This window comes from Loxodonta africana, chromosome 2, assembly GCF_030014295.1.
Source record: "Loxodonta africana isolate mLoxAfr1 chromosome 2, mLoxAfr1.hap2, whole genome shotgun sequence".
NCBI lineage: Eukaryota > Metazoa > Chordata > Mammalia > Proboscidea > Elephantidae > Loxodonta > Loxodonta africana.
The window spans coordinates 55,937,791-55,962,722 of record NC_087343.1 but is presented as its reverse complement, the minus strand read 5'-3'; the positions used below and the strand labels follow the sequence as shown (position 1 = coordinate 55,962,722).

At 39.4% G+C, this 24,932-nt stretch overlaps 2 protein-coding genes across 2 annotated transcripts in view; one reads left to right on the top strand and one right to left on the bottom strand.

The window, feature by feature from the left end:
* The first annotated feature begins 613 nt into the window (after positions 1–613).
* Positions 614–15,261, top strand: MOCS2 (molybdenum cofactor synthesis 2). Its single transcript, XM_003408028.4, has 6 exons — positions 614–727; positions 1,695–1,839; positions 7,244–7,371; positions 7,978–8,128; positions 9,103–9,226; positions 14,120–15,261. The coding sequence occupies exons 2-6, from the start codon at positions 1,742–1,744 to the stop codon at positions 14,186–14,188; spliced, it is 570 nt and encodes a 189-aa protein (XP_003408076.1). The 5' UTR covers positions 614–727; positions 1,695–1,741; the 3' UTR covers positions 14,189–15,261.
* A 4,575-nt stretch (positions 15,262–19,836) lies between these two features.
* Positions 19,837–24,932, bottom strand: part of ITGA2 (integrin subunit alpha 2) — a 129,600-nt gene continuing 124,504 nt past the window's right edge. Inside the window, exon 30 of the mRNA XM_010588139.3 lies at positions 19,837–24,333. Coding sequence (XP_010586441.1) covers positions 24,253–24,333 — 81 coding nt within the window. The 3' untranslated portion in view covers positions 19,837–24,252. The remainder of the gene's footprint in view (positions 24,334–24,932) is intronic.

The following is a 24,932-nucleotide window of genomic DNA, read 5'->3' as shown; positions in this document are numbered from 1 at the left end:
TTTGTAATGCATCTCTTAAACGTTTGCTTTATGTTAAATCTTTCAGGTCTGAAGTGTTTATAAAAAGTGCTATATTTTTATGTAAATTAAAGACAGTTTAACATCAGGCTTGCGGAGAAGATAACACTTGGGGTTTTAATTATGATACAATAAGTTTGTAAAATTAAAAAAATATTCTGAATTGTATTTAAAACATAAAAATTTATTCAAATTTTGAAATTGTAGATACACTGGAAGCTCAATGCAGAGCTTTCTTGGTGGCTCGATGGTTAAGTGCTCAACTGTTAACCAAAAGGCCGGAGGTTTTCACTTACCAGTGATTCTACCGGAGAAAAGACCTGGCAATCTCCTTCTGTAAAGATTGCGTTCTAGGAAACCCTATGGGGTAGCTGTCCTCTGTTCTATAGGGTCCCTGAGTTGGAACGTACTCAACCACACACAGCAACAGATACACTGAAATTTTTAATGGGCTGTTTAATTTTCTGTAATATAAAATTTTTTTGATTAAAATAATACATTTGGAAAACAGGAAAACTTCTTATCATAGGCAGTCAGAAAAGGATGATGAGTTGTTACTATGAAGGCATTTTCTCTCCTCTTTTCAGGTTGAAGTGCTGTATTTTGCAAAAAGTGCTGAAATAACAGGAGTTCGTTCGGAGACCATTTCTGTGCCACAACAGATAAAAGCATTGCAACTGTGGAAGGAGATCGAAAGTCGACATCCTGGGTAGTTAAAAATTTGTAGAATGCATTTGATTAACACTTTTTAATCTTTTAAAATGTGTAAATTATCAAAGAAAAAGGTTGGTTTTGATTTCCATTCCTACTGTCAAAAAGGGTTATTGGTTGCATTTTTTTGAGCTACAACTGAAAACTTAGATTCTCATGTATAGAAATGCACAATTCATTAAAGAAGGTTAAAATGATTTTACTAAAAGAGCACAGTTACCTGGAATAGTCCCAGAAGGACATGATTACATCCGCTTTTATAATTTACAAAATTATAAAAAAGTAGAGTCTGTGCTTGTATAATATCAAATGAAATTGTTAGAAATTTTGTTAAAAATGTGTATGTTAAAATTTTTTTGCCTCACCTCCTCTTAAGAGAACTCAAAATAGAAATTTCTATGTTTAAAAAAGATGAAAGATAACAAACCATAGATGCTGCTGAGTTTGAGTTTTTGCAATATTTGATTTTTTTCTTATACTTGAAAATCTTGTAATTTTAATGCTGTCATTCCTACCTCAAGGCTTTTTTGGAACAAAGTATAGGAGTGACTTTTTGGAGGTATTTCAGGAATGTCAGTAGTGTCAAATTGCTATAGATGTTTAACCTGGAAGTACCGGGGATGTGAAAGACATTCCACAATGCATACTCAAAAAGAAAACACCTCTTCTTGATTTCCTATCTTTGAAGTTGCTCATAAAGTGTCTTGGTAATTAAGCATGAGAGGGCCTCCACTCAACTTGACCTCTAACCTTTTACCTGCAGGGCACACAGCATCCAGTTGAATATCATAAGCAGTTTAATGTGTTCATTAGTGGATATGTCCTTTCCGTAGAACATGGGAAGTTAGTAAGTTTGCAGGTGATATTCACAGATAAAAATTTACTTAATATCTTTAACTTCAGCTGAAGAGATTTGAGGTGTATCATAGTATTGATACTTTAAATCGTACTTTTTTTCCCTTCAGATTGGCTGATGTCAGAAATCAAGTGATATTTGCTGTTCGTCAAGAATATGTCGAGCTTGGAGATCAACTCCTCCAGCTCCAATCCGGAGATGAAATTGCCATTATCCCCCCCATTAGTGGAGGATAGTGCTTTTGAGCTACCTGGGTATGTGAGATTTGTTTTTCTTAACCAGTATTGTGGTGAAGGACAATAACTTATAACTGGTTTGCCGTAGCTGTATGTTCTCTGTTAAATCTGTCTGTACCAACTCTATTGGTGCTGCAACTCTTTATTGGTGCAGACAGACTCATGGGTACCTACCTGCCATCTCTGCATCAACTCTACTGTGAACAATTTAATATCAGTTTGAGATGTTCGTTTAACATGGTTTCATGAGACCTTATTATGTGCCCGGCACAGTGCTGGGCTCTGGAGTATTCATATCTCCATTTTGCAGGTGGGAAAATAGAAATTCAGGGAAATGAAAAAATTTGCATATGACCATGTAGGTAATAAGTAGCAGAGCCAATATTCAGAGTCAGATTATTGGATTCCCTATGTGCTTTTTTGGAGTCCCTGAGTGACGTAAACAGTTCAGTGCTCAGCTACTAACCAAAAGGTTGGCAGTTTGAGCCCACCTAGAGGTGCCTCCAAAGACAGACTTGGCGATCTGCATTTGAAAGGTCACAATCTTGAAAACCCTATAGAGCAGTTCCATTCTGCACGCTTGAAGTTGCTATGAGTCGGAATCACCTTGATTGCAGCTAACAACAGCAACAATATGTGCTTTTTCACGAATGTTTACTAATACTGGGTAATGGCTCTCCTGGGCACAGAGAAATGTAGAAAAATTGCACACCTGTAAAGTCAGAAGACTGCTATGCGTAAAAAGAAAGCTTACCATTTCCCAGGTATAAATGAACACTTTTATTATCATAGCTGTGTTGCGGGTGGCTCTGTGGCCCATGTCATCTTTCCAAACAACTTAGTCCAGATTTTAGGCCAATGTATAAAAACATTCGTTGGTATAGTGTGGAGAGAGCATGGTTCTCTTAAGCATATGCAGTCAGAATAAGGCTTAATTCATTCTCAACTGAAGAAGAAATAATGTAAAAATTAACCATCATGCCTGATTAAAAACTCTTGGTAAGTTAGGAATGAAAGAAAATTTTCTTAATTTGATGGTGTTTTATCCAAAATCAATAGTAAATACTGTACTTAATTGCAGAACACTGTTCATGAAAGAAAGACACAAGCCACTGAAGCTGGAAGCCTGTTTATATATATATATAAAACTGTGTCTTTTTCCCCCCACTCTCCTGGAGGATCTAGTGAATGCCACACAAGGTGATGAATAAATATTGCAAAGCATGTTGCTCAGTATGCTGACACTCAGAAGATTAGAGAGGAAGAGAATTTCGGGTAGAAGGAAGTAGTTTGAGCAAAAGCCTGAGCAGAAAGTACTCATGTGTTTGACTTATAGGAAGTTGACTGATGTGGCTAAATCATGAAGCAAATGAACAGGATAAAAGTGAGATAACACCCATTTTTTTTTTTTTAAATCTTGATTTGTTATTCTATTAAAACAAAAAACCCACTGCCGTCAAGTCGATTCTGACTCATAGTGACCCTATAGGACAGAGTAAAACTGCCCTGTAGCGTTTCCAAGGAGCACCTGGTAGATTCGAACTGCCAACCTTTTGGTTAGCAGCCGTAGCACTTAACTGCTACACCACCAGGGTTTCCATTTGAATGGCAAGGTTTGTATTATGTTGTTTTAGAATCTGCCAGTTAGGTTTTAAAAGTCTGTGTCCTTGTAGAATTAGAAACTGTGGGGACTCGGTGTGGTTTGAAGCTCCCAGACCATATATGGGTTACCTGTATCTTATTGGAGCACCCTGGTGGTGCAGTGGTTAAGCACTCTGCTACTAACCTTAAGGTTGGTGATTCAAACCCGCCAGCCGCTCTGTGGGAGAAAGATGTGGCAGTCTGCTGCCATAAAGATTACAGCCTTGGAAACCCTATGGGGCAGTTCTACTCTGTCCTCTTGTGTCGCTATGAGTCAGAATTAACTTGATGGCAATGGGTTTGTTTTCTTTTTGGTGTGTGTGTGTGTGTGTCTTACTGAAAGAGAAGGAGGTAGAAGAAACTCAGGTGGCATGTACAGGAGGTGGTAGATGCTGTTGAGTGGAATCCGGTGGTGTATGAGTAATCCTGCTTTTCTGTAATTGGAAGGAAATAGGGAAAAGAGCACTGGACTTAGTACGAATCTTTAGTTGCAATTTTAGCACCTTTAAGTGAGTCCTTAACTTCATTGAGTCTCCTCCACTCATCTTTCAATTGGACTAAAACCTCACAGGATTTATGATTATAATTTTGATTACACCCAGCCTTCTCCTTATGGCCGGCAAAGTCCTGCCTACTTGTCCAGCGACAGCCCATCATGTTCATTCTCTCTCTTGCTCCTGGGGCTCTGGGCCTTGCTGTAGGTTCTGGAGCATACCATGAGCGTAGACTTTGCATTTGCCACCCCTCTGCCTCTGCCAGGGGTCCTTTTCCCTGCTTCTTTACGTGGCTGGCTTCTTATTTTTTAGGTCTCAACTTTAAATGTTCCCTCTTTGTTCAACCATCTCCTTTACCTGCTCCCAAATTATACCATCACCCTTAACTTCTGTGTACCCTAAGCATTCATGACAAACATAATTAATGTCACCAAACTGTATCAATGTGAAGACTGTTGAAATGCTAAATGTTTTGTTACCTATATATTTACCACAATAAAATAATAATAATTATGTTATCTCTCAAGAGACACCTTCTTTGATCCCCTTATCTCAGGTAGCCCCTCCCCTCACCCTCATCCTCTCTTGCAGAACTCTGTTTATTTCCATAAGTCATCTCTATTTGTAGTTAGTTTATTACTTTGTTTTTCTTGTTAGAATCCAAGCACCATGAGGGCAGGGAGCCTGGCTTTTTTGTTTCCAGGTCTGTATCCAGTGCCAGACATTCGGCTTTGGCCCTGAGTAAGTGGTACTAAATATTTGATACGTTAACGGCACAGTGGTTAAGAGCTACAGCTGCTAACCAGAAAGCTGGCAGTTTGAGTCCACCAGCCACTGCTTGAAAACCCTGTGGGGCAGTTCTACTGTGTCCTATAGGGTCCTTAGGAGTCGGAATGATGGCAACGGGTTTGGTTTTGGTTTTTAATTGAGAAAATGTTTGGGAAAGGACTTTACACAGCACCTGGCAAATAGGTGTGCCATTCTTTCCCTTATTTCCTCAGTTCTGCAGTTGGAGTTGGGTTGTGCAGTGAACTTACTTCCTGTAGAATACCATCACCTCTGCTTTGGTAACTCTTCCTGTTTTCTTGGGATGAAGGAAAAGGGTGCTGGAGGTATGGTGCTTGGTAAGATAATGGCTGGGGTGACGTGTTTATAGTTGAAGGTGGCAGTATCTAAGTATGTTGTTATTGTTGTTGGGTGCAGTCGAGTCGGTTCCGACTCAGCGACCCTATGCACAATGGAACACAACATCACCCGGTCCTGAGCCATCCCTACAATCATTGCTATGCTTGAGCTCGTTGTTGCAGCCACTGTGTCAGTCCACCTGGTTGAGGGTCTTCCTCTTTTCTGCTGACCCTGTACTCTGCCAAGCATGATGTCCTTCTCCAGGGACTGATCCCTCCTGACAACATGTCCAAAGTATGTAAGATGCAGTCTTGCCATCCTTGGTTCTGGTTGTACTTCTTCTAAGACAGATTTGTTCATTCTTTTGGCAGTCCATGGTATATTCAATATTCTTTGCAAACACCACAATTCAAAGGTGTAATTTCTTCTTTGGTCTTCCTTATTCATTGTCTAGCTTTCCCATGCATATGATGCAATTGAAAATACCATGGCTTGGGTCAGGCTCACCTTAGTCTTCAAGGTGACATCTTTGCTCTTCAACACTTTAAAGAGGTCCTTTGCAGCAGATTTACCCAGTGCAAGGCGTCTTTTGATTTCTTGACTATTGCTTCCATGGGTGTTGATTGTGGATCCAAGTAAAATGAAATCCTTGACAACTTCAGTCTCCTCTCCGTCCATCATGATGTTGCTCATTGGTCCAGTAATGACCAGTAATGTGAGGATTTTTGTTTTCTTTATGTTGAGATGCAATCCATACTGAAGGCTGTGGTCTTTGATCTTCATTAGTAAGTGCTTCAAGTCCTGTTCACTTTCAGCAAGCAAGGTTGTGTCATCTGCATAATGCTGGTTGTTAATGAGTCTTCCTCCATTCCTGATGCCCCATTCTTCTTCATGTAGTCCAGCTTCTCGTATTATTTGCTCAGCACACAGATTGAATAGGTATGGTGAAGGAATACAACCCTGAAGCACACCCTTCCTGACTTTAAACCAATCAATATCCCCTTGTTCTGTTCGAACAGCTGCCCCTTGATCTATGTAAAGGTTCCTCATGAGCACAATTAAGTGTTCAGGAATTCCCATTCTTTGCAATGTTATCCATAATTTGTTATGATCCACACAGTCGAATGCCTTTGCATAGTCAATAAAACACAGATAAACATCCTTCTGGTATTCTCTGCTTTCAGCCAGGATCCATCTGACATCAGCAATGATATCCCTGGTTCCACATCCTCTTCTGAAACCAGCCTGAATTACCGGCAGTTCCCTGTCAATATACTGCTGCAGCGATTTTTGAATGATCTTGTGTGTGATATTAATGATATAATTTCCACATTCGGTTGGATCACCTTTCTTGAGAATAGGCACAAATATGGATCTCTTCCAGTCAGTTGGCCAGGAAGCTGTCTTCCATATTTCTTGGCATAGACGAGTAAGCACCTCCAGCACTGCATCTGTTTGTTGAAACATCTCAATTGATATTCCATCAATTCGTGGAGCCTTGTTTTCACCAATGCCTTCAGAGCAGCTTGGACTTCTTCTTTCAGTACCATTGGTTCCTGATCATATGTCACCTCTTGAAATGGTTGAACATCGACTAATTCTTTTTGGTATAATGACTCTGTGTATTCCTTCCATCTTCTTTTGATGCTTCCTGCGTCGTTTAATATTTTCCACATAGAATCCTTCACTATTGCAACTCGAGGCTTGAATTTTTTCTTCAGTTCCTTCAGCTTGAGAAACGCTGAGAGTGTTCTTCTCTTTTGGTTTTCCATCTCCAGTTCTTTGCACATGTCATTCTAATACTTTACTTTGTCTTCTCGAGACACCCTTTGAAATCTTCTGTTCAGTTATTTCACTTCATCAGTCTAGGTATTTGGTTGCAGATATAAGTGGCAGTTTTAGAATTTGGATTGAATTGGCTTATGAGATGGACTGCATTTTAAGATGATAAATTTCTTATCATGCATAATTTAGTAGGAACGTTTGTATACATATTTTGAGTTTTACTAAAATTTTACATGTGTTTATTTCTGTTATTCAGATCAAATGGTGCCTCCTGACACATCAAATGTAGAATAAGAATGTAAATTGAAAATGAGCCTATAAGTTGGGTGTTTTGCTCCTAATACCAGTGGTAAGGTTTATTAATATCTTGTTTCTAGGAAAAATACAAATGAAATTGAAGAGACAGCTAAAGATATAATAAAATTCACTGCTGAGAAGCTTTCAATTGATGAAATTTCACAGTTGGTGACTTCTCCACTCTGTGGTGCAATATCTCTATTTGTAGGTGAGTTGTAATTTTCACAGCCTTTATTGACTGAGCAGGACAATAGAAATTAGCTAGTGTTTTCCATATTCAGCGTTAATACTAGTATTCATTAATCTTAATATTCAGCAGATTTTAAAATACGGAGCAATAAACCAAGACTCATGGTGGTGGTTAGAACTTTTTCCGTTCTTGTTTTACTTAAGTAATCATCAGATTAACCTGTATTAAATTACAAGGCATAAAGAAGTAGGATAGAAGTCATTGTTAGGAGGGAGAACCTATGTTTTCCAAATATCAAGGGAAAGAATGTACTTGATGATGATCCTGGGAGCATAAATGTTTTCATTTTACTTATCAAATGTTAACTGTTAGTCAGAAAAGGAATATGGCATGGTTTGTCATATGAGTGTTTTCAGTAAGCTTAATCCTCGATCATCTGTGTTAATTTTTTTTTTTTTAATTTTGTTTTCATAATCAAGTGTTAGAAAATTCCATAGTACTATCTGAACAAATTAGTTTGCTGTCTATTTTACTACTCAAAAATAATATTTTTTATTCTGTTAGCATTCTATTTATGTTGTAGAAAGAAACCTTGTTTTAATTATTATTGTTATTTTTTTTTAGGCACTACAAGAAATAATTTTGAAGGGAAAAAAGTCATTAGCTTAGAATATGAAGCATATCTACCAATGGCAGAAAACGAAGTCAGGAAAATTTGTAGTGACATTCGGCAGAAATGGCCAATCAGGCACATAGCAGTGTTCCATAGACTTGGGTATGTTTTCCTTTATCAGTGTAAAAGTTAAGTATAGTTGTTTTCCCCTTTGTACTAAGTCCAATTCTGAAATCTTTCATAGACTACCAAAAGAGGAATATTTGTGTAGTATGTCCGGAGGGCCGTAGAGCTACCTCACGAGTGCTTTCAAAGGCAGCTCGTGTTGTAACGTTGGGAGCTCTTGTTGCCTCTGGTGTGGTAAACAGAAACAAGTGCAAATGTGAAAGACTTCTAGACCCTGGGCCTAAATGCCTGTGCTGATGTGGTAAAGTCCTTGAGGCTTTGTCAGAATTGTTCTGTGGTCTGGACTCAGTTTATATGACAGTATGCTAGAGATTCTTTTCCATGTAAATGCCTTCGAAGGCCATTAAATTAGTTTGCCTATTATACCACCGAGAAGAGTAGGGTTCTAGGCTTTAAGAAGAAACCAGTGATTGAGACTGTGTGTATCATATTTTATTAGCTATTGTTTTGTTTTTAGCAATTATAATTTTGTTAATAGTCATTAATTTTATCAGTAATTAATGTTATCAACCCTGTTGCTTCCTATTTATTACTATTTTAATATTTTAAATCCTGCCTTTATACTTCCTATTCATTACTATTTTAATATTTTAAATTCTACGTTTAATATTTTAAATTCTACATTAAACTATAATTATGTAGTTTTAGGCATTACCTGACACTGTGCCTTGTTCGTTTGAGTCAGGTGTTTGTTGAATTAGTGAAAGGTCTTCTTCTTCTTGGTGCCCATCAAACAGGTTTAGTGGGTGGATGCTAACACATTAGCCACAACCTCGGCATCCTCTCTGCTGAATGCACCTGGGAAGAATTACTAGACAAGATCTTCAAATAAAATAGAACTAGAGTATAGTTCTAGGAGCACTTAGTGTAGTTTATTTTCATGTGTCTAGCAGATTCTTTACATGTAGATTCAGAGTTGATGGTAAGTTGTTTTCTTCATCTTGTTAAAGCTTGGTCCCTGTGTCAGAAGCCAGCATTATAATTGCTGTGTCCTCAGCCCATAGGGCTGCATCCCTGGAAGCTGTAAGCTATGCCATTGACAATTTAAAAGCCCAGGTGCCTATATGGAAAAAGGTAAGTTAAGAAGATATCTAATTTTGCCATTTGGACATGGTTTTTCTCAGGGACTATTAGAGAAAGGATAAGAAGTAAAAGTACATATAGTTTGTATATATGCCCCACACCTGACTTTATAGAAACTTATTTTCTTTATCTGTGAAATAGGGCTTTTAAGTAATATCTCCTTTCCAACATTTCTTGAGCATGAAAAACAAGTGCTCCAAATAGCATATGCCACAGAGTAAGCCTCAACAAGTGGTAAGAGTTAAGATTCCTACTCTGAACTGTACCAGTGGTCCATATATGAAATCATCTCCCTTGAGTTCTCATCTTTCCTTTGGAGAGTGAAAATAATGTATAACTATTTAGGCAGTGGCTAAAATGAGATTCCTTGAGGCAAATGGCCCTTCTCCTACATCTCGTATTCAGGGGGGGAAAAAAAGGTGTGGGAAGGTATTGCTTCCTATGAGAAAATGCTTAGTGAGTGGATTTTAAAGCATAAATAGGGAATTATAACTTATTTTCTGTCAATAAGTAAAACCAATCAATAAAGTAAAAATTCTTTGATTAAATAGAGAATTCGCTCCCTACCTTCTCCCCTGGTGTAGAATACTGTTAGCAGAGCTGAGGGATTAATTAACTCCTTGGTAGGCCAGAAGGCCAGAGCAGAGGACTAAGACTTTTCAAGGGTGAGTCTCCCATCCTTCCTAGGAGCTTGCTGTCCCAGTGAGTGGTAGGGATGAGCAAACTGGGCTCTGAACCATGGCCTGTGAAATTTAGTGACCATACTTTCTGAATAAAAATTGAAACCCGTTGTGATATAGATCTGTTTTGGGTTAGAAGATAGGATACGTGTGAAAGGGGACTGTGTTAATAAAGCTGAGATATACAGCTGCTTTGGTATGAACAGCGCTGTCATAATTCTGATAGTCCACGAGGCAGGCATCAGAGGAGGGAGAGGTAGGAAGAGTAATACTGAAATGAGCTGTGAGACAGTAGATAGCTGACAGAAACTAGATGAAAGGATAGCCTCAGAAAATAAGGAAAAAGGCAGGAGTTGGAATATCCTCTCATTTTTATGCTTTCAGGACTATCTTGGCTTTCTGTTTGCTTTTCTCTGTCTATAGGGGATTCCGCTGTGTGTCATTTTATCATACTATGATAGCTTGTGTGTTGCTGTGATACTGGAAACTTTGCCACTGGTATTTCAGATACCAGCAGGGTCATTGTGTTAGTCATCTAGTGCTCCTGTAACAGAAATACAGGTGGATGGCTTTAACAAAGAGAAATTTATTCTCCCACAGTCTGGTAGGCTAGAAGTTCAAACTCAGGGCTTCAGGTCCAGGGGAAGGCTTTCTCTCTGTGTCGGCTCTGGAGGAAGGCCCTGGTCATCAGTCTTCCTGTGGATTGGGAGCTCCTCCACATAGGAACCTCAGGTCCAAAGAACATGCTTTGCTCCTGGCACTGCTTTCTTGGTGGTATGAGGTCCCCACTGTCTACTTCTCTTTCTTTTTATCTCTTATAAGATAAAAGGTGGTGTAGGCCACACCCCGAGAAAACTCCTTTAACATTGGATCAGGGACGTGGCCTTAGTAAGGGTGTTACAGTCCCCCTCCAATCCTCTTTAACATAAAATTACAATCACAAAATGGAGGACAACCACACAATATTGGGAATCATGGCCTAACCAAGTTGACACACATTTTGGGGGGACACAGTTCAATCTATGACAGTCACCCTTGGTGGACAGATTTCAGCTGAGCTTCCAGACTAAGGCAGACTAAGAAGAAGGACCTGGCAGTCTACATCTGGAAAAATTGGCCAGTGAAAACCTTATGAATAGCAGCAGAACATTGTCTGATACAATGCTGGTAGGATCGGTAGTTGGAAAATAGGGCCTTGGTGATAGAAACGACGCCGGAGATCTCATGATAGAGTTTTGCAAGACCAACAACCTCTTCATTACAAATTAACTTTTTTCAAGAGCATAAACGGTGACTATACATGTGGACCTGGCCAGATGTAATACACAGGAATCAAATCAACTACATCTGTGGAAAAAGACAATGGAAAAGCTCAATATCATCAGTCAGAACAAGACTAGAAGCCAAACAAACCATCAGTTGCTCCTCTGCAAGTTCAAGTTGAAGTTGAAGAAAATTAGAACAAGTCCACGAGAGCCAAAGCACGACCTTGAGTATATCCCACCTGAATTTAGAGACCATCTCCAGAATAGATTTGAGGCATTCATTGAACACTAATGACTGAAGACCAGAGATGAGTTGTGGAATGACATCAAGGACATCATACATGAAGAAAGCAAGAGGTCATTAAAAAGACAGGAAAGAAAAAGACCAAAATGGATGTCAGAATAGACACTGAAACTTGCTCATGAACGTAGAGTAGCTAAAGCGAAAGGAAGAAATGACGAAGTAAAAGAGCTGAACAGAAGACTTCAGAGGGTGGCTTGAAAAGACAAAGTATTATAATGACGTGTGCAAAGACCTGGAGATAGAAAACTAAAGGGAAGAACATGCTCAGCATTTCTCAAGCCAAAAGAACTGAAGAAAAAATTCAAGCTTGAGTTGCCATATTGAAAGACTCTACAGGGAAAAAATTAAATGGCACAGGAAGCATCAAAAGAAGATGGAAGGAATACACAGAGTCACTGTGCCAAAGAGAATGGATTGATGTTCAGCCATTTCAGGAACTAGCATATGATCAAGAACCAGTGGTACTAAAGGAAGAAGTCCAGGCTGCACTGAAAGCATTGGTGAAAAACAAGGCTCCGAGAGTTGGCGGAATACCAATTGAGAGGGTTCAACAAACAGATGCAGTGCTGGAAGCACTCACTTGTCTATACCAAGAAATTTAGCTACCGGGCCAACTGACTGGAAAAGATCCATAATTGTACCCATTCCAAAGTAAGGTGATCCAACAGAATGTGAAAATTACCAAATAATATCATTGCTATCACATACAAAATTTCACTGAAGATCATTTAAAAGCGGTTACAGCAGTATATTGACAGGGAATTGCCATACATTCAAGCCGAATTCAGAAGAGGACATGGAATGAGGGATATCATTGCTGATATCAGATGGATCATGGCTGAAGGCAGAGAATACCAGAAAGATGTTTACCTGTGTTTTACTGACTGTGCAAAGGCATTGGACTGTGTGGATCATAACAAATTATGGATAACATTACAAAGAATGGAAATTCCAGAACACTTGATTGTACTTAGACCAAGAGGCAGTTGTTCAGACAGAACAAGGGGATACTGCATGGTTTAAATTCAGGAAAGGTGTGTGTCAGTTGTATCCTTTGATCATAGTTATTCAATCTGTATGCTGAGCAAATAATCCAAGAAGCTGGACTATATGAAGAAGAACGGAACATCAGGATTGGTGGAAGACTCATTAACAACCTGCGATATGCAGATGACAGAACCTTGCTTGCTGAAAGTGAAAAGGACTTGAAACACTAATGAAGATCAAAGACCACAGCCTTCAGTATGGATTACACCTCAACATAAAACAAAAATCCTCACAACTGGACCAATGAGCAACATCATGATAAACGGAGAAAAGATTGAAGTTGTCAAGGATTTCATTTTACTTGTATCCCCTATCAATGCCCATGGAAGCAGCAGTCAAGAAATCAAAGGACTTGTTGCACTGGAAAAATCTGCTGCGAAAGATGTCTTTAAAGTGTTAAAAAAGCACAGATGTCACTTTAATGACTAAGGTGTGCATGATCCAAGTCATGGTGTTTTCAGTAACCTCATATACATGCAAAAGCTGGACAATGAATAAGGAAGACCAAAAAAAAAAAAAAGGAATTGATACCTTTGAATTATGGTACTGGTGAATAATATTGAATATACCACAGATGGCCAGAAGGACAAACAAATCTGTCTTGGAAGAAGTACAACCAGAATGCTCCTTAAAAGCAAGAATGGCAAGACTTGGTCTCACATACCTTGGATATGTTATCAGGAGGGACCAGTCCCTGGAGAAGGATATCGTGCTTGGTAAAGTAGACGGTCAGTGAAAAACAGGAAGACCTTCAGTAAGATGGATTGTCACGGTGGCTGCAACGATGGACTCAAACATAGCAACAGTTTTGAGGATGGCGTGGGACCGGGCAGTGTTTTGTTCTGTTGTACACAGGATTGCTGTGATTCCGTACTGACCAGATGGCACCTAACAACAACACAGAGGACTGGGGGATGTACAGGTGTTCAGAGGACAGTCACATTTGAATTCCAACCCCTGCAGAAATAGAATCTGAGTAGAGAGTGAGAAGAGCAAATGATTTTTTCTTTTTCCTTTCCTTTCCACAAATTATCTAAATTCAAGTCAGATTCTAGTCCCAGCCTGTGCTTTGAGGCCATCTGTGATAGAGGGAGGAGGGTGGGCAGGTAGCCAGGGCGCATACTTTATAGAGCGGGTCTCACCGGATTGCCACTCTCTCCTGTATAAGTACTTCCATAGATGATCATTTACTTGAACAACTAATGGAAATAACCCTTCTGCATTTGGAAAAGCATATTTAGAAATGTTGAGGTAGTGGGTGTGTTTGGAATGAAAAAATATTTAAGACCTGTGCTGCTCCCTGTCATGGCCCCAGATGTAATGAATCATTTCCTCCCCTCCGTGGTTGCAGCTTGTCATGTTATCGTTCCTTGTCTGTCTGTCTGTCTCTATTGGATTGGGAGTCCTTAAATGTAGGGAACATGTTTATTTATTTTTCTGCTCACAGGGCTTTATACAAATATTTATTGGATTGTTAAAAGAGTAGCAGATTTAAATGGATATGGTTTTCACTTGCTGATGTGTTGAAATACATTTGCATTTACTAAAGTGTTCTATTTTGAATACACGTCACGCTTCTCTTTTCTAGGAAATGTATGAAGAGTCATCATCATCTTGGAAAAGAAACAAAGAATGCTTTTGGGGAACTAACGATTAAATCACATATCTTCAGAGCACTCAGTTTTAAATGTGGTAGACTTTTATCTCCGGTCACATTTTGAATTTCTTTCCCTACAGTTTTGTTTACTGAAGCACAATATCTTGTTTGTCACACCGGGACAAAAGGGAGGAAAAAAAAAGGCAAAAGAAGTCAGTGTGCACCATGAGGGCTTATCTAAGAACTAGATACAGAGGAAGGGCTCTAGAGAAGAAATGGGATAATTTCAATGTGAGGAAAAATGCCTGTGGTTGACCTACCATTCCATGGCTGAGTTCGGATTGTAATTTGGCTCACATTGACGTGTGACCCCTCATCGCTGACTGTTAACTATCTCAGAGAGAGCCTTCCTCCCTCCTGTCCCTCCTCCCCTCACATTCAGTGATATTGTTGTTATCAGGGGTACATGACATGAATGTTGGCAGAGCTGAATGGTATAAAAATCTGTTATTAGAAAGTCTCAATCTGATGTATTTTTTAGAACTTATATATTTAAAGTATTAACTGAGATGAAATAATCCCATGATATGATATAAAAAAATTAAAAACTATATTTTTCGTGTTTTTTTTTTTCATTAATAATACCTAAGGTATTTTATAATACGGACGTTTCTAGTATTTCCCAGTCTATGCTCTTACCTTACTTTTTGCATTTTATTAGCTATTAATATTGTATCAGTGTAAAGCTTAGGATAAAAATTTAAAACCGGGCAAATTAACAACATAGTTTGTGTTCGAATGGTGTTAATGTTTAAAATTTGATCCACAACCAATTAAAAAGGAAAATGATACCATTTATTAAAGCATTCTCAGATACTCTGGTTTTTAGTTGCTTATACAGCCTCATTTGTGAAGCCATTAATAATCAGTTTTCTACGAGACCTTTATACCGAACAATATCCAGTTGCTGCTTGGTCAGCCTGTACCCTGTCCAGATAGATGTGAGTGTATAAGTCGCACATAGTTCTTAAAATAATAAAATATTGACATACTTTGGGCAGTTGTCATCATTGCATAATTTGCAGTACGCATATTGAGAAAAAATACTACTTTCAGACACAGATCGAGGCTTTTTTTTCTTTTTTTCCTTGTTTCTTCCACAAATAAGAAACCTAGTAATATTTGTTACATTTAGTGAAAACATTGTTTTTACCTAAGAAAGTCACTTATTCAGTAAATATTGAATACCTGTTCTGTGCCAGGCACTCACCTGGTGGCCCTTGTCCACCAAGGTTAAGTACCAGTGGGGTGATTCAGCATCCAGGACAGCCACATTAACTTCAGCAATCTCCTGGTTACTTGGGACTTATTCCTTGGCCTAGGAGCCCTGGTGGCACAAGCGGTTAAGTGCTCGACTGCTAACTGAAAGGACAGAAGTTCAAACCCACCAGTAGCAACATGGGAGAAAGATGTGGCAGTCTGCTTCCAGTCTTGGAAACGCGACTTGATGGCAGTGGGGTTTCTCGGCCTGATCCAGAGAGACCGAGCCAGAAAAATACCAGGAAGGCAAACAAACCCTCCACCTACCTCTTTACACTGACAGGGTTGCCTTTCTGGTTTCAGCCTTTGTTGTTGTGTGCCATAGAGTCGATTCTGACTTAAAGTGACCCTATATGACAGAGTAGAACTGCTTCTTAAAGTTTCCTAGCCCGTAATCTTTATGGGAGGAGATGGCCAGCTCTTTGTTCCGAGAAGCTGCTGAGTGGGTTCGAACCACTAACCTTCCAGTTAGCAACCAAGTGCTTAACCATTGCACCACCAGGGCTCCTGGTTTCAGCCTTACACTCTGTGAATTCAGAACCTTCCTTTCCCTTCTACTAAACTCTAACCTGGACCCCTGGTGGTACAGTGGTTAAGAGCTCGGCTGCTAACCAAAGGTTCGGCAGTTCAAATCCACCAGCTGCTCCTTGCAAGCCCTGTGGGGCAGTTCTGCTCTGTCCTATAGGGTCGTTATAAGTCAGGAATGACTCAGTGTCACCTAACAACAACAACAACAGCAAACTTTAAGCTACCCCCATTTGAGAACAGGGGCTAGATATTGGACAGAGTCAGTTACTTTACTTCTGAAAGCACCTTATCAAAGGGTTACTGTGCCACTATAAATACTGCTCCTATGTTACTAATATGTTTATGTTGTTGCATATGCTAATATGAGAAATTTGGATTTTAAGATTTTTCTTCTTAAATATTTCTTAAGAGGTTCTTTATCGATGTTATTTATTTTTGAAGAACATAACACTTTCTGAACATGTTTTTAAAGAATTATGCCTTCATTAAGTAGACTTTAAATCTGGCACACAGACAATTACGCTTTTAAGTTCCCAATACAGAGGTGAAGGAGTTAATCTGGGGTATCCCAGATATATCCCTGGAAGTTTAAACAGGATCTTTGTTGACCTCTGCTTCCTCAGGAAGTGGCAGAGTTAATTGGTGGCTGAGATATTAGGGCTGGCATTAGCATCACTGTTACTTAGCCATTGTATCTCTGTAACTTGGCTGCTCAAGGAATCAGAAGAATAACATTTAAAAAAAGAAAGAAATAGCTTTATGCAGATTGCCTAGAAGGTTTCAAGGTCACTTTGGAGCTGTCACTACAGATGATAGCTAGGTAAGTCCACTCAAAAAGTAGAAAATTCAGCTTTTTCAAGTATTTTTGAACTGGTAGCAAAACAAACACAATTTCGTCATCTTTGAATGAAAGTAACAGCAGAAGGCCAACGAGTGAAATATTTTGTGGATGTTTTTTGTCATTTGCATATGATGTTTAGAGTCATGGTATATTTTCAATGTGTTGTAAGAAATAATAGCTTGAAAGCCAGTAGCTTGAGTCTTGCTCTCAGAACCTTTCGAAGAGTTAGAAAAGAGACTCCTACGTGTATCCTGAATCCAGCCACTTCCTCCTCCTACTGCTGCTTCCTTGGTCCCACCCAACCCTCCATTTCTCTTGGACTACTGCAGTGGTCTCCTTGCTGGTAGTCCCCCTGCTGTTGCCCTTCCCTTCTCCCTGCTCCTTTCTCCACACACAGTAATCTTAGAAGTTGAATCATTTCATCATCTACTCAGAATCTTCCATTAGCTAATCACATCATTAAGCTTCAAAGTTGTTACCATGGCCTACACGACCCAACATGATTGGGCCCCTGCCTGCGCTTCTTACCTTCTCTCCTGCCCCAAGCTCCCTGTCTTGCTGTGGCTGGTACCTAGTAAGTTTATTCATGTCTTAGGCCTTTACCTGTCCGTCTGGAGTGCTCTTCCTCCAGGTAGTCCCTTATTCTGTTTTATTGCTTTATTTCATTTTGTAATAGCCCCCTGTGTAGTCTCCCTGACTGCCGTATTTAAAACCCACCCACTGCTGTGGAGTTCATTTCAACTCATAGCGATTCTGTAGGACAGGGTGGAACTGCCCCACAGGGTTTCCAAGGCTGTAAATCTTCATGGGAGCAGACTGCTGTATCCTTCTCCCAAGGAACGGCTGGTGGATTTGAACTGCTGACCATTTGATTAGTAGCCAAACACTTTAACCACTGCACCACCAGGGTTCCTTAAAGGCAAGCATCTGTGGAGATGTTGGGGATGGATCCTGGGGCCTCATACATGAAAACATACAGTCTACCACTGAACGATACGCCCAGGCAAACTAATCATGTCCGCTTACCTGGCTTTACATTTTGTTGTGGCACTTAACCACTCTCTACCTGCTCTACTGCATTGCTTTATCTCCACTAGACTGTACATTTGGTGAGGTTGAAAACTTTGTCTCTGCCCTGTCCAAAGTGCCTAGACCAGCACATGAGCTCACAGCATGTACTAATGAATGGGTATCAATGCTGTTTGTGTTAAGTATGGCATGCCAGATTACACACAGCTGACATGTGTAGTTGAAGGACTTGTGGATGATCTAAAGTACCTGCCTGAAAGAATGAGTGTCTGGTGCAACTTTTCCACTTCCTTTCTCACTCCTATACCATGACACGTGGTTACAGGGTAGAAGTTGAAGGCCTCTCAGCAGGTAATGGTTTGTATGATGTAGTTAGGTAGATCATGCAGCAGAGGGTGGCAGAATGAAGTTATAGTAAGGGCTGTAGTAAGAGCAACTTGCTTCCATTTTTCATCTATTAAACTTTCATGTTGCATAGAACCAAAAAGTACAGTTTAGTAGACATTTTCTTTAAATTATATCAGAATGGTCCTTAAATGAGAACTAGGCTCTGGTTTTGTGTAAGATGATTTCTAATCTTTAATTGACATCTTAGTTTTAAAAATGCTGTTTGTAATTTTTAAAAGGTGATTTAGAATAAAATTCCTTTTTTTTTAGGCGAGTAAATATGTTTTTCCAGTTTGTGTGGGACAAATGGTGGCTTTTGCATAGATTTAATACAAGTCTAGCAGCATTTCTATAATAGCTCTGTGGCAGGGTGAGGGGAGGAAGCTAACGTTCCTTTTAAAGTTCTGTTTCGATGTAAATTACGTAGCAAACACACATATGTAGTGGTGGCTTTACAGTAAGCTGCCTTTGGTTCGGCAGAGTTGTGATGGGCCGGAAGGCAGGTGCAAGATCACCTCACGTGTGCGTGGTAGATGATTGTTCATTGTGGTGTTTAAGGGCAGCACTTACCTCCCAGGCTTTGCAGAAAGTGTGCCATCTATACAGTGTCGGCCAGTCTGTGAGCCCCGGCAGGTAGCTTGTCTTAGAATTTCAGCATATGCGTGACTCTTGATCCTTAAAGTGAAAAACACTTAATCCCCCCTGCTTACTGAGAAAAAAAACAACATAGGTGATCATGATTTTGCATTCTGGCGGCAGTTTGGCTGATTTTTTTTTTTTTCTCTTTCTCTATTCCAAGGATGTATTTTATTTCAAGAAATAAGTTTTACTTCTCAAACTTTATTGTGATACGCTTCATCTGGGAAACTTTTTAAACTTTCGATTCGGATTCAGTAGGCGTGCTTAAGACCTGCATTTTTAAGTCTCCCTGTTGATGTAGCAAAGCCTGTCTGTGGACCATACTTTGAGTAGCAAGATTTTACACCAAGACCCTAAACTTTGAAGGCAGTTTAAGGTTCCTACAAGACGTCCTTGTGGTCGCTGATGAAATGTAAGAGCCTAGATACCTATGGCTGGTTACAGCCTCAGCCTTCTTAAGTTGCATCTCTTGAATGTAAAGTGAGCGCATGAGATGAATACAGTGTGTGTGTATATGTATGTAGAGTTGGCCCTCCATATCCATGGGTTCTGCAGCTGTGGATTCAACCAATCTTGGATTAAAAAAAAAAAAAAAGACTTTTTTCTTGTCATCATTCCCTAAACAATACAATATAATGACTATTTACGTAGCATTTACATTGTATTAGGCATTACAAGTAATCTAGAGATGATTTAAAGTACACAGGAGGATGTGCATAGGTTATATGCAAATACTACACTGTTTTCTATAAGGGACTTCAGCATCTCTGCAGATTTTGGTATTCGCAGAGGGGTCCTGGAACCAGTCCCCTTCAGATGCCAAGGGACAACTTTGTATATACATGGGATCGGCATGAGTTGGAATCGACTTGGTGACAATGAGTTTATATACATATATGTAGGAAATCAAAACCCAAACTAAATCACTTCATTTTTAAAACAATTTTAATGATATTCAGTGATGTGGTATGAAAACAGTGGTTTATAATTAAATAACATTTTTCTGTTTGATTCTCATACTTTAATATGAGATGAGTTTAATTTATGTTGATTACGACTCCAATTTGATTTTTGTTTCTCAGAAATCACATGAATTGTGCAACTCAGTGTACAAACATGCATACATTCATTTTTATATTTTTGGTGGAATGAAAAGGCAAAAATGAGTTCATCAAAACCAGCAAACATATTTCTATCTTAACAAAGATTTATGCATTATGTATGAAGGAAAATATCCAAGACAATTTCTTCTTTAACATATATACAATTCCAACTTAGTTGTGCAATATATACATTTATATTTTGACTACCTGTCAAAATAAATCAGGTACATATGAAATTATCTTTTTATATTTACATATTGGCTACATTTTCATTCCTTACAGTTCAAAGAAGTAGTTAGCATTTTCATTTATTTCAAATTTTACCTCCATGTTTACCTCTTTTTCTAAACATTTAAATTAGCCTTTCAAATTGATGAAAATGGATATACTTTAAAATACATGAAGAGCATAGTTTTAAAACAGTTATGTATACAATTATTTTCTGTGTGCAAATTGAAATATGAAAAATGGACCAGCGTGTTCAATTTAAGGAATCCTGTCTTAACGATGTCTTAACTGAAGAGATTTTCATGTATTGGGTTATAGTTGTATATCAGGAGTCCCTGGGTGGTGCAAATAGTTAAGCGCTCAATGATGAACTGAAAGGCTGGCAGTTCGAACACACCCAGAGGTGCTTTGGAAGACAGGCCTGGTGATCTGCTTCCAAAAGGTCACAGCCTTGAAAACCCTGTGGAGCAGTTCTACTCTGGACACGTGGGGTTGCCATGAGTCGGAATCGACTCCAGGGCAACTAAAACTTAGTAATTTTTAATATAGTCACTTGTGTGATAATGAAAAAGTGGTTTTGGTTTCTTTGCACTTCACAGTTAATAGATAACTTTTACTATTTCGTAAAAACAACACTGCCACTAGAAATGATTTCTGTCCAGTTAGGAGTTCTCATTTTGTTATTAAGCTCTGTTACTAAGTGAGTCATGAACAATTTAAAATCTTAGTGCACTTTTGTCATCGTTGCTATTTCACAAAGCTTTTACAGCAACCATGCATGAAGCAACCTAGTTTCGATCATATTCAATAGACCTTGTCTACGTACCATTTATGAAATGGAAATTTTAACATGGCATCTTTTAAGCCTAAAACCCATTAAAAAATAATAAGCCTACCTACTCTGAAAGCAAAGGTATATCTGAATAGGAATTCCATTATAACTTATTTTAAACACTTTTTTTTTTGTTTGTTTTATTTAACATTTCTTGGATGACTACCTTAAACGTGCTGAAGAACACTCCTCATTGGAGCCTCTGCCTCAGACCTGTGATTTGATAAGAGAAATCATCTATTTAGGCCACTTTGTCCTAGTGTAGTGGTCCTCAACCAAGGGTGATTTTGCCTCCAGGAGGAATTTGGCAATGTCTGGAAACATTTTTGATTGTCACAACTGAGAAATGCAGGGGTACTACTGGGTAGAGGCCAGTGATGCTGTTCAGTATCCTGCAAAGCAAAGGACAGCCCCTTCCCCTCCAGAAGGAATTATATGTCCAGAATGCCAACAGTGCCAAAGTGAGAAACTCTGCCCTAGTGTGATACATGGTACAGAGACAAGTGGTTCATTTTTGAGTTTATAGTAATCCAGCTACTTCATGGAAAACAACGCCATCAAGACAGATTACCTAAGCCAAGGCTTGCCAAGGCTCTAAAGGTTGCCGTGTGTGTATGTGATCTCCGTTTAGTGTCACCAAAGGAAGATGAGGCAGAGTAAAAAGGAATAAAAAAAAAAAAAGGAATAGCATGCTATAATTCACATTGAAGAACCAATATGTATAAATATATAGAGTAGTTACATGGTTTATTAAATATTCTTTATCAAGTTAATGACCAGTTTCTCCTCCACTTATTTTTTTCAAATAAAATTTTGGTTGGGATGAAACAGTGGTCTGTAAGCCACACAGCTGCTATAAGAATTGGATTCTGGCATACCTAACGAGAGAGAACAGTTCCATTTTTGCTATAAATGTCTAACATTTTATGGATATTTTCTTTTTTCTGCGTTGTCAAATACAAAGTCACTAAACAGTCCAGATAGTTACTGGACTGCCAATACAGGGGCCAGGCTAGAAAGGCAGTTAAAGCTGGACCCATATGGGCAAATCAATACATTTTCCTTTGACTTCTTCTCAAAGTCAAATTCTTGGAGGATTGTCTGTTTGTAGTATAAGAAATCCAGATCGTAGACTGTAAAAGCTAAAAGCATCACTGCTGAACTCCAATCCAATATTCCCATTTTATAAGTGGGGATACTGAAGTTTATAGAGGCTGAGTGATTTGTCCAAAGCTTTCAATGTGTTGTTTCTGACATGAAATAGTCCCTACCGCCCTAACCTGTGCTCTCTTCCCACCAGTCTCTCAGAGAGAGTGAGCGAGTTCAGAAATAGATCAAAGAAGGTGTAGACAGAAGAAATGGTGGTGTCCCTCAAAGTTGGGCCCTTTACATCAGAATGCCTGGGGTGCTTCTTAAAATGTAGCTAGCTGGACCTCACCCCAACGTGACTAAGTAAGAATCACAGGGTATGGGGACTAAGATTCTACCTTTCGAACAAGCTTGCCCAGGTGAAATTCACTCTTCTGGAAGATTGACTACTCTAGAAACAGACAAACACGGAGGGTGTACCTGCCATTCTGGTGGTTCCCAATGGCTTGCAGCAACTTCTGGCAAATTCCAGAGATGGTTTTTACTTTACCTGGTTTACATTGCCTGAAACTCCAACAATTAGGAATTCATTCAGGCTTACTTTTTTACTTGTTTAGCAATGAATGAAAATAGCTCCCTAAAGTTAAGAGGTTTATATATAGTTCATGGAAGTATGTGAATTAAACAGCTGACTTTTTCCTCCTCATACCTGGCTGAGAGCAGCTGGCCTGAGGGAATGGGAGTTTTGGATGAAGGGTGAAGGAAGAGGATAATTTTGGACTACTGAAGAGGAAGGCAGGCTTCAGTAGGCTTCTAGAACACAGGAGCAGGTGGGCCAAGGAGCCCTGGTGGTGCAATGGTTAATGAACTTGGCTGCTAATCGAAAGGTCTGCATTTCGAACCCACCAGTGGCTCCATGGGAGAAAAGACCTGGTGATATGCCCCCGTAAAGATTTTAGCCCTAGAAACCCTATGGGGTAATTCTCCTCTGTCATATAGGGCCGCTAAGAGTTGGAATCAACTGGATGGCCCACAAAAACAGCAGATGGGGAGAAGTCCCTTTGTGGTGCAATTGGTTAAGTGCCGAACTACAAACTGAAAGGTTGGCAGCTCAAACCCACCCAGAGGCATCTAGGAAAAAAGGTCTTGTGACCTTCCAAAAAAACAGCCACTGAAAAACCCTGCGGAGCACAGTTCTACTCTGACACGCAGGGAATAGCCATTGATTGGAATCAACTGGAAGTGCAAGCGTGGTTCAGTAAGGGAGGAGGAAGGGTGCCAAAGAAATCACTCCTCTTTCAAACAGTCACCAGGCCCTTGTCAGCCAGCCAGCCAGCCAGCCAGTTATGTATACTAAAGAGAAAGGACACGTTCTCCTTCTCCTTTCTCTGGCACAGGTTGGGCCATCGATAAACCCGTTAAGTTTTCTGCTTTGGTCTCTAACTATCCCCCTCACCCCCCATACCTTGCCTCTGAAATAGAGATTTCCTCAGCAGGAGGCATACTCTAAGCACTGATCAGTTATTCAAGCATGTTTTGACAATTATATCAGAGCAAGATTGGGACTCTGAACAGGCAGCTGTGGGCTGAGAGGAACCAAAGGCAAATTATACCTAGTTTATAAATGAAAATATCACTTAAAAGTAACCTCTGTGGCCACTTTGGATGAGCAGCATAAGTTGAAGACTGTGTGGCTTTTTCCCCTCTTGTCAACATCAATAGTCAAGCCAATTATGTACCTATAATGGGTACTTCCACTTTGTTGTTGCTGTTTAAAAACAATATTTAAAAAATAGCATTTTTCCCTCCAAAAAATCTGAGAAAGTGTTAATATTTTGCCTTAAGACTTGTGCATGGAAGGATTTTATGTTCTGGACACAGTGTACATTAAAATGTAAACTCTGGACCAGCCAGCTTAAAGATACCCCCCATATAAAATAAGTCTTTTACTCTTTCTACCCCCACCCCATCCAAGATTTCGTCACTCCAAACTGACCTGCAGACTAATTTACTTATTACATTATAAAACACTAGGATTTAAAAAAAAAAAAAAAAACCCATTCATGCAAATATCAATCACTGGCTGTTTCACACAGTTGGCATTGCCGTCTTTTAACTGTTGGACGGTTCAACTGTTTATTTCTGTCATCTCATCAATCTCATCAGGATTCTTGGTCATTTTTTCATATTTTCTTTTGAAGAAGCCGAGCTGTAAAGATGGTATAAAAATGTTACCATCTATGACTTGTTTTGTGTGATGCCTTTAACCCCCTTGTCCCTGGGTGGTGCAAACGGTTAACATCCTCAGCTGCTAACCAAAAGGTTGGAGGTTTGAGTCTACACAGAGGTACCTCAGAAGAAAGATCTGGAGATCTACTTCTGAAACATTAGCCATTGAAAACCCTATGGAGCACAGTGCTACTCCGACACACATGGGGTCGTCATGAATCCAAATCGACTGGATGGCAAACGGTGGCATTTTAACCCCCTTTGCTGCTCACTTTCTCTAGAGCACCTCTGAGGAATCCCTGGGCCCCTGGAGAGCTAGGGTGGGAACTACTGACCTAGTATCACCCCCTATAATGAGGAAATTAATATCCAGAGAGCTTAACCAAATTGCATAAACTTAAAATTTCTCAGAATCTACCTATTTGCAGCTAAACAGAAACATTTAGAGGCCTGAAAGGAAGTTTAAAAAAAGGGGGTGGGAGGGAAGACAAAGGAGAAAAAAATCTTTATTGCTTGTTTTCAAGAACATGAGTAAGAAAGTGTACATAAACTGGCATTTCCTTTTTCTTCATGATAGGG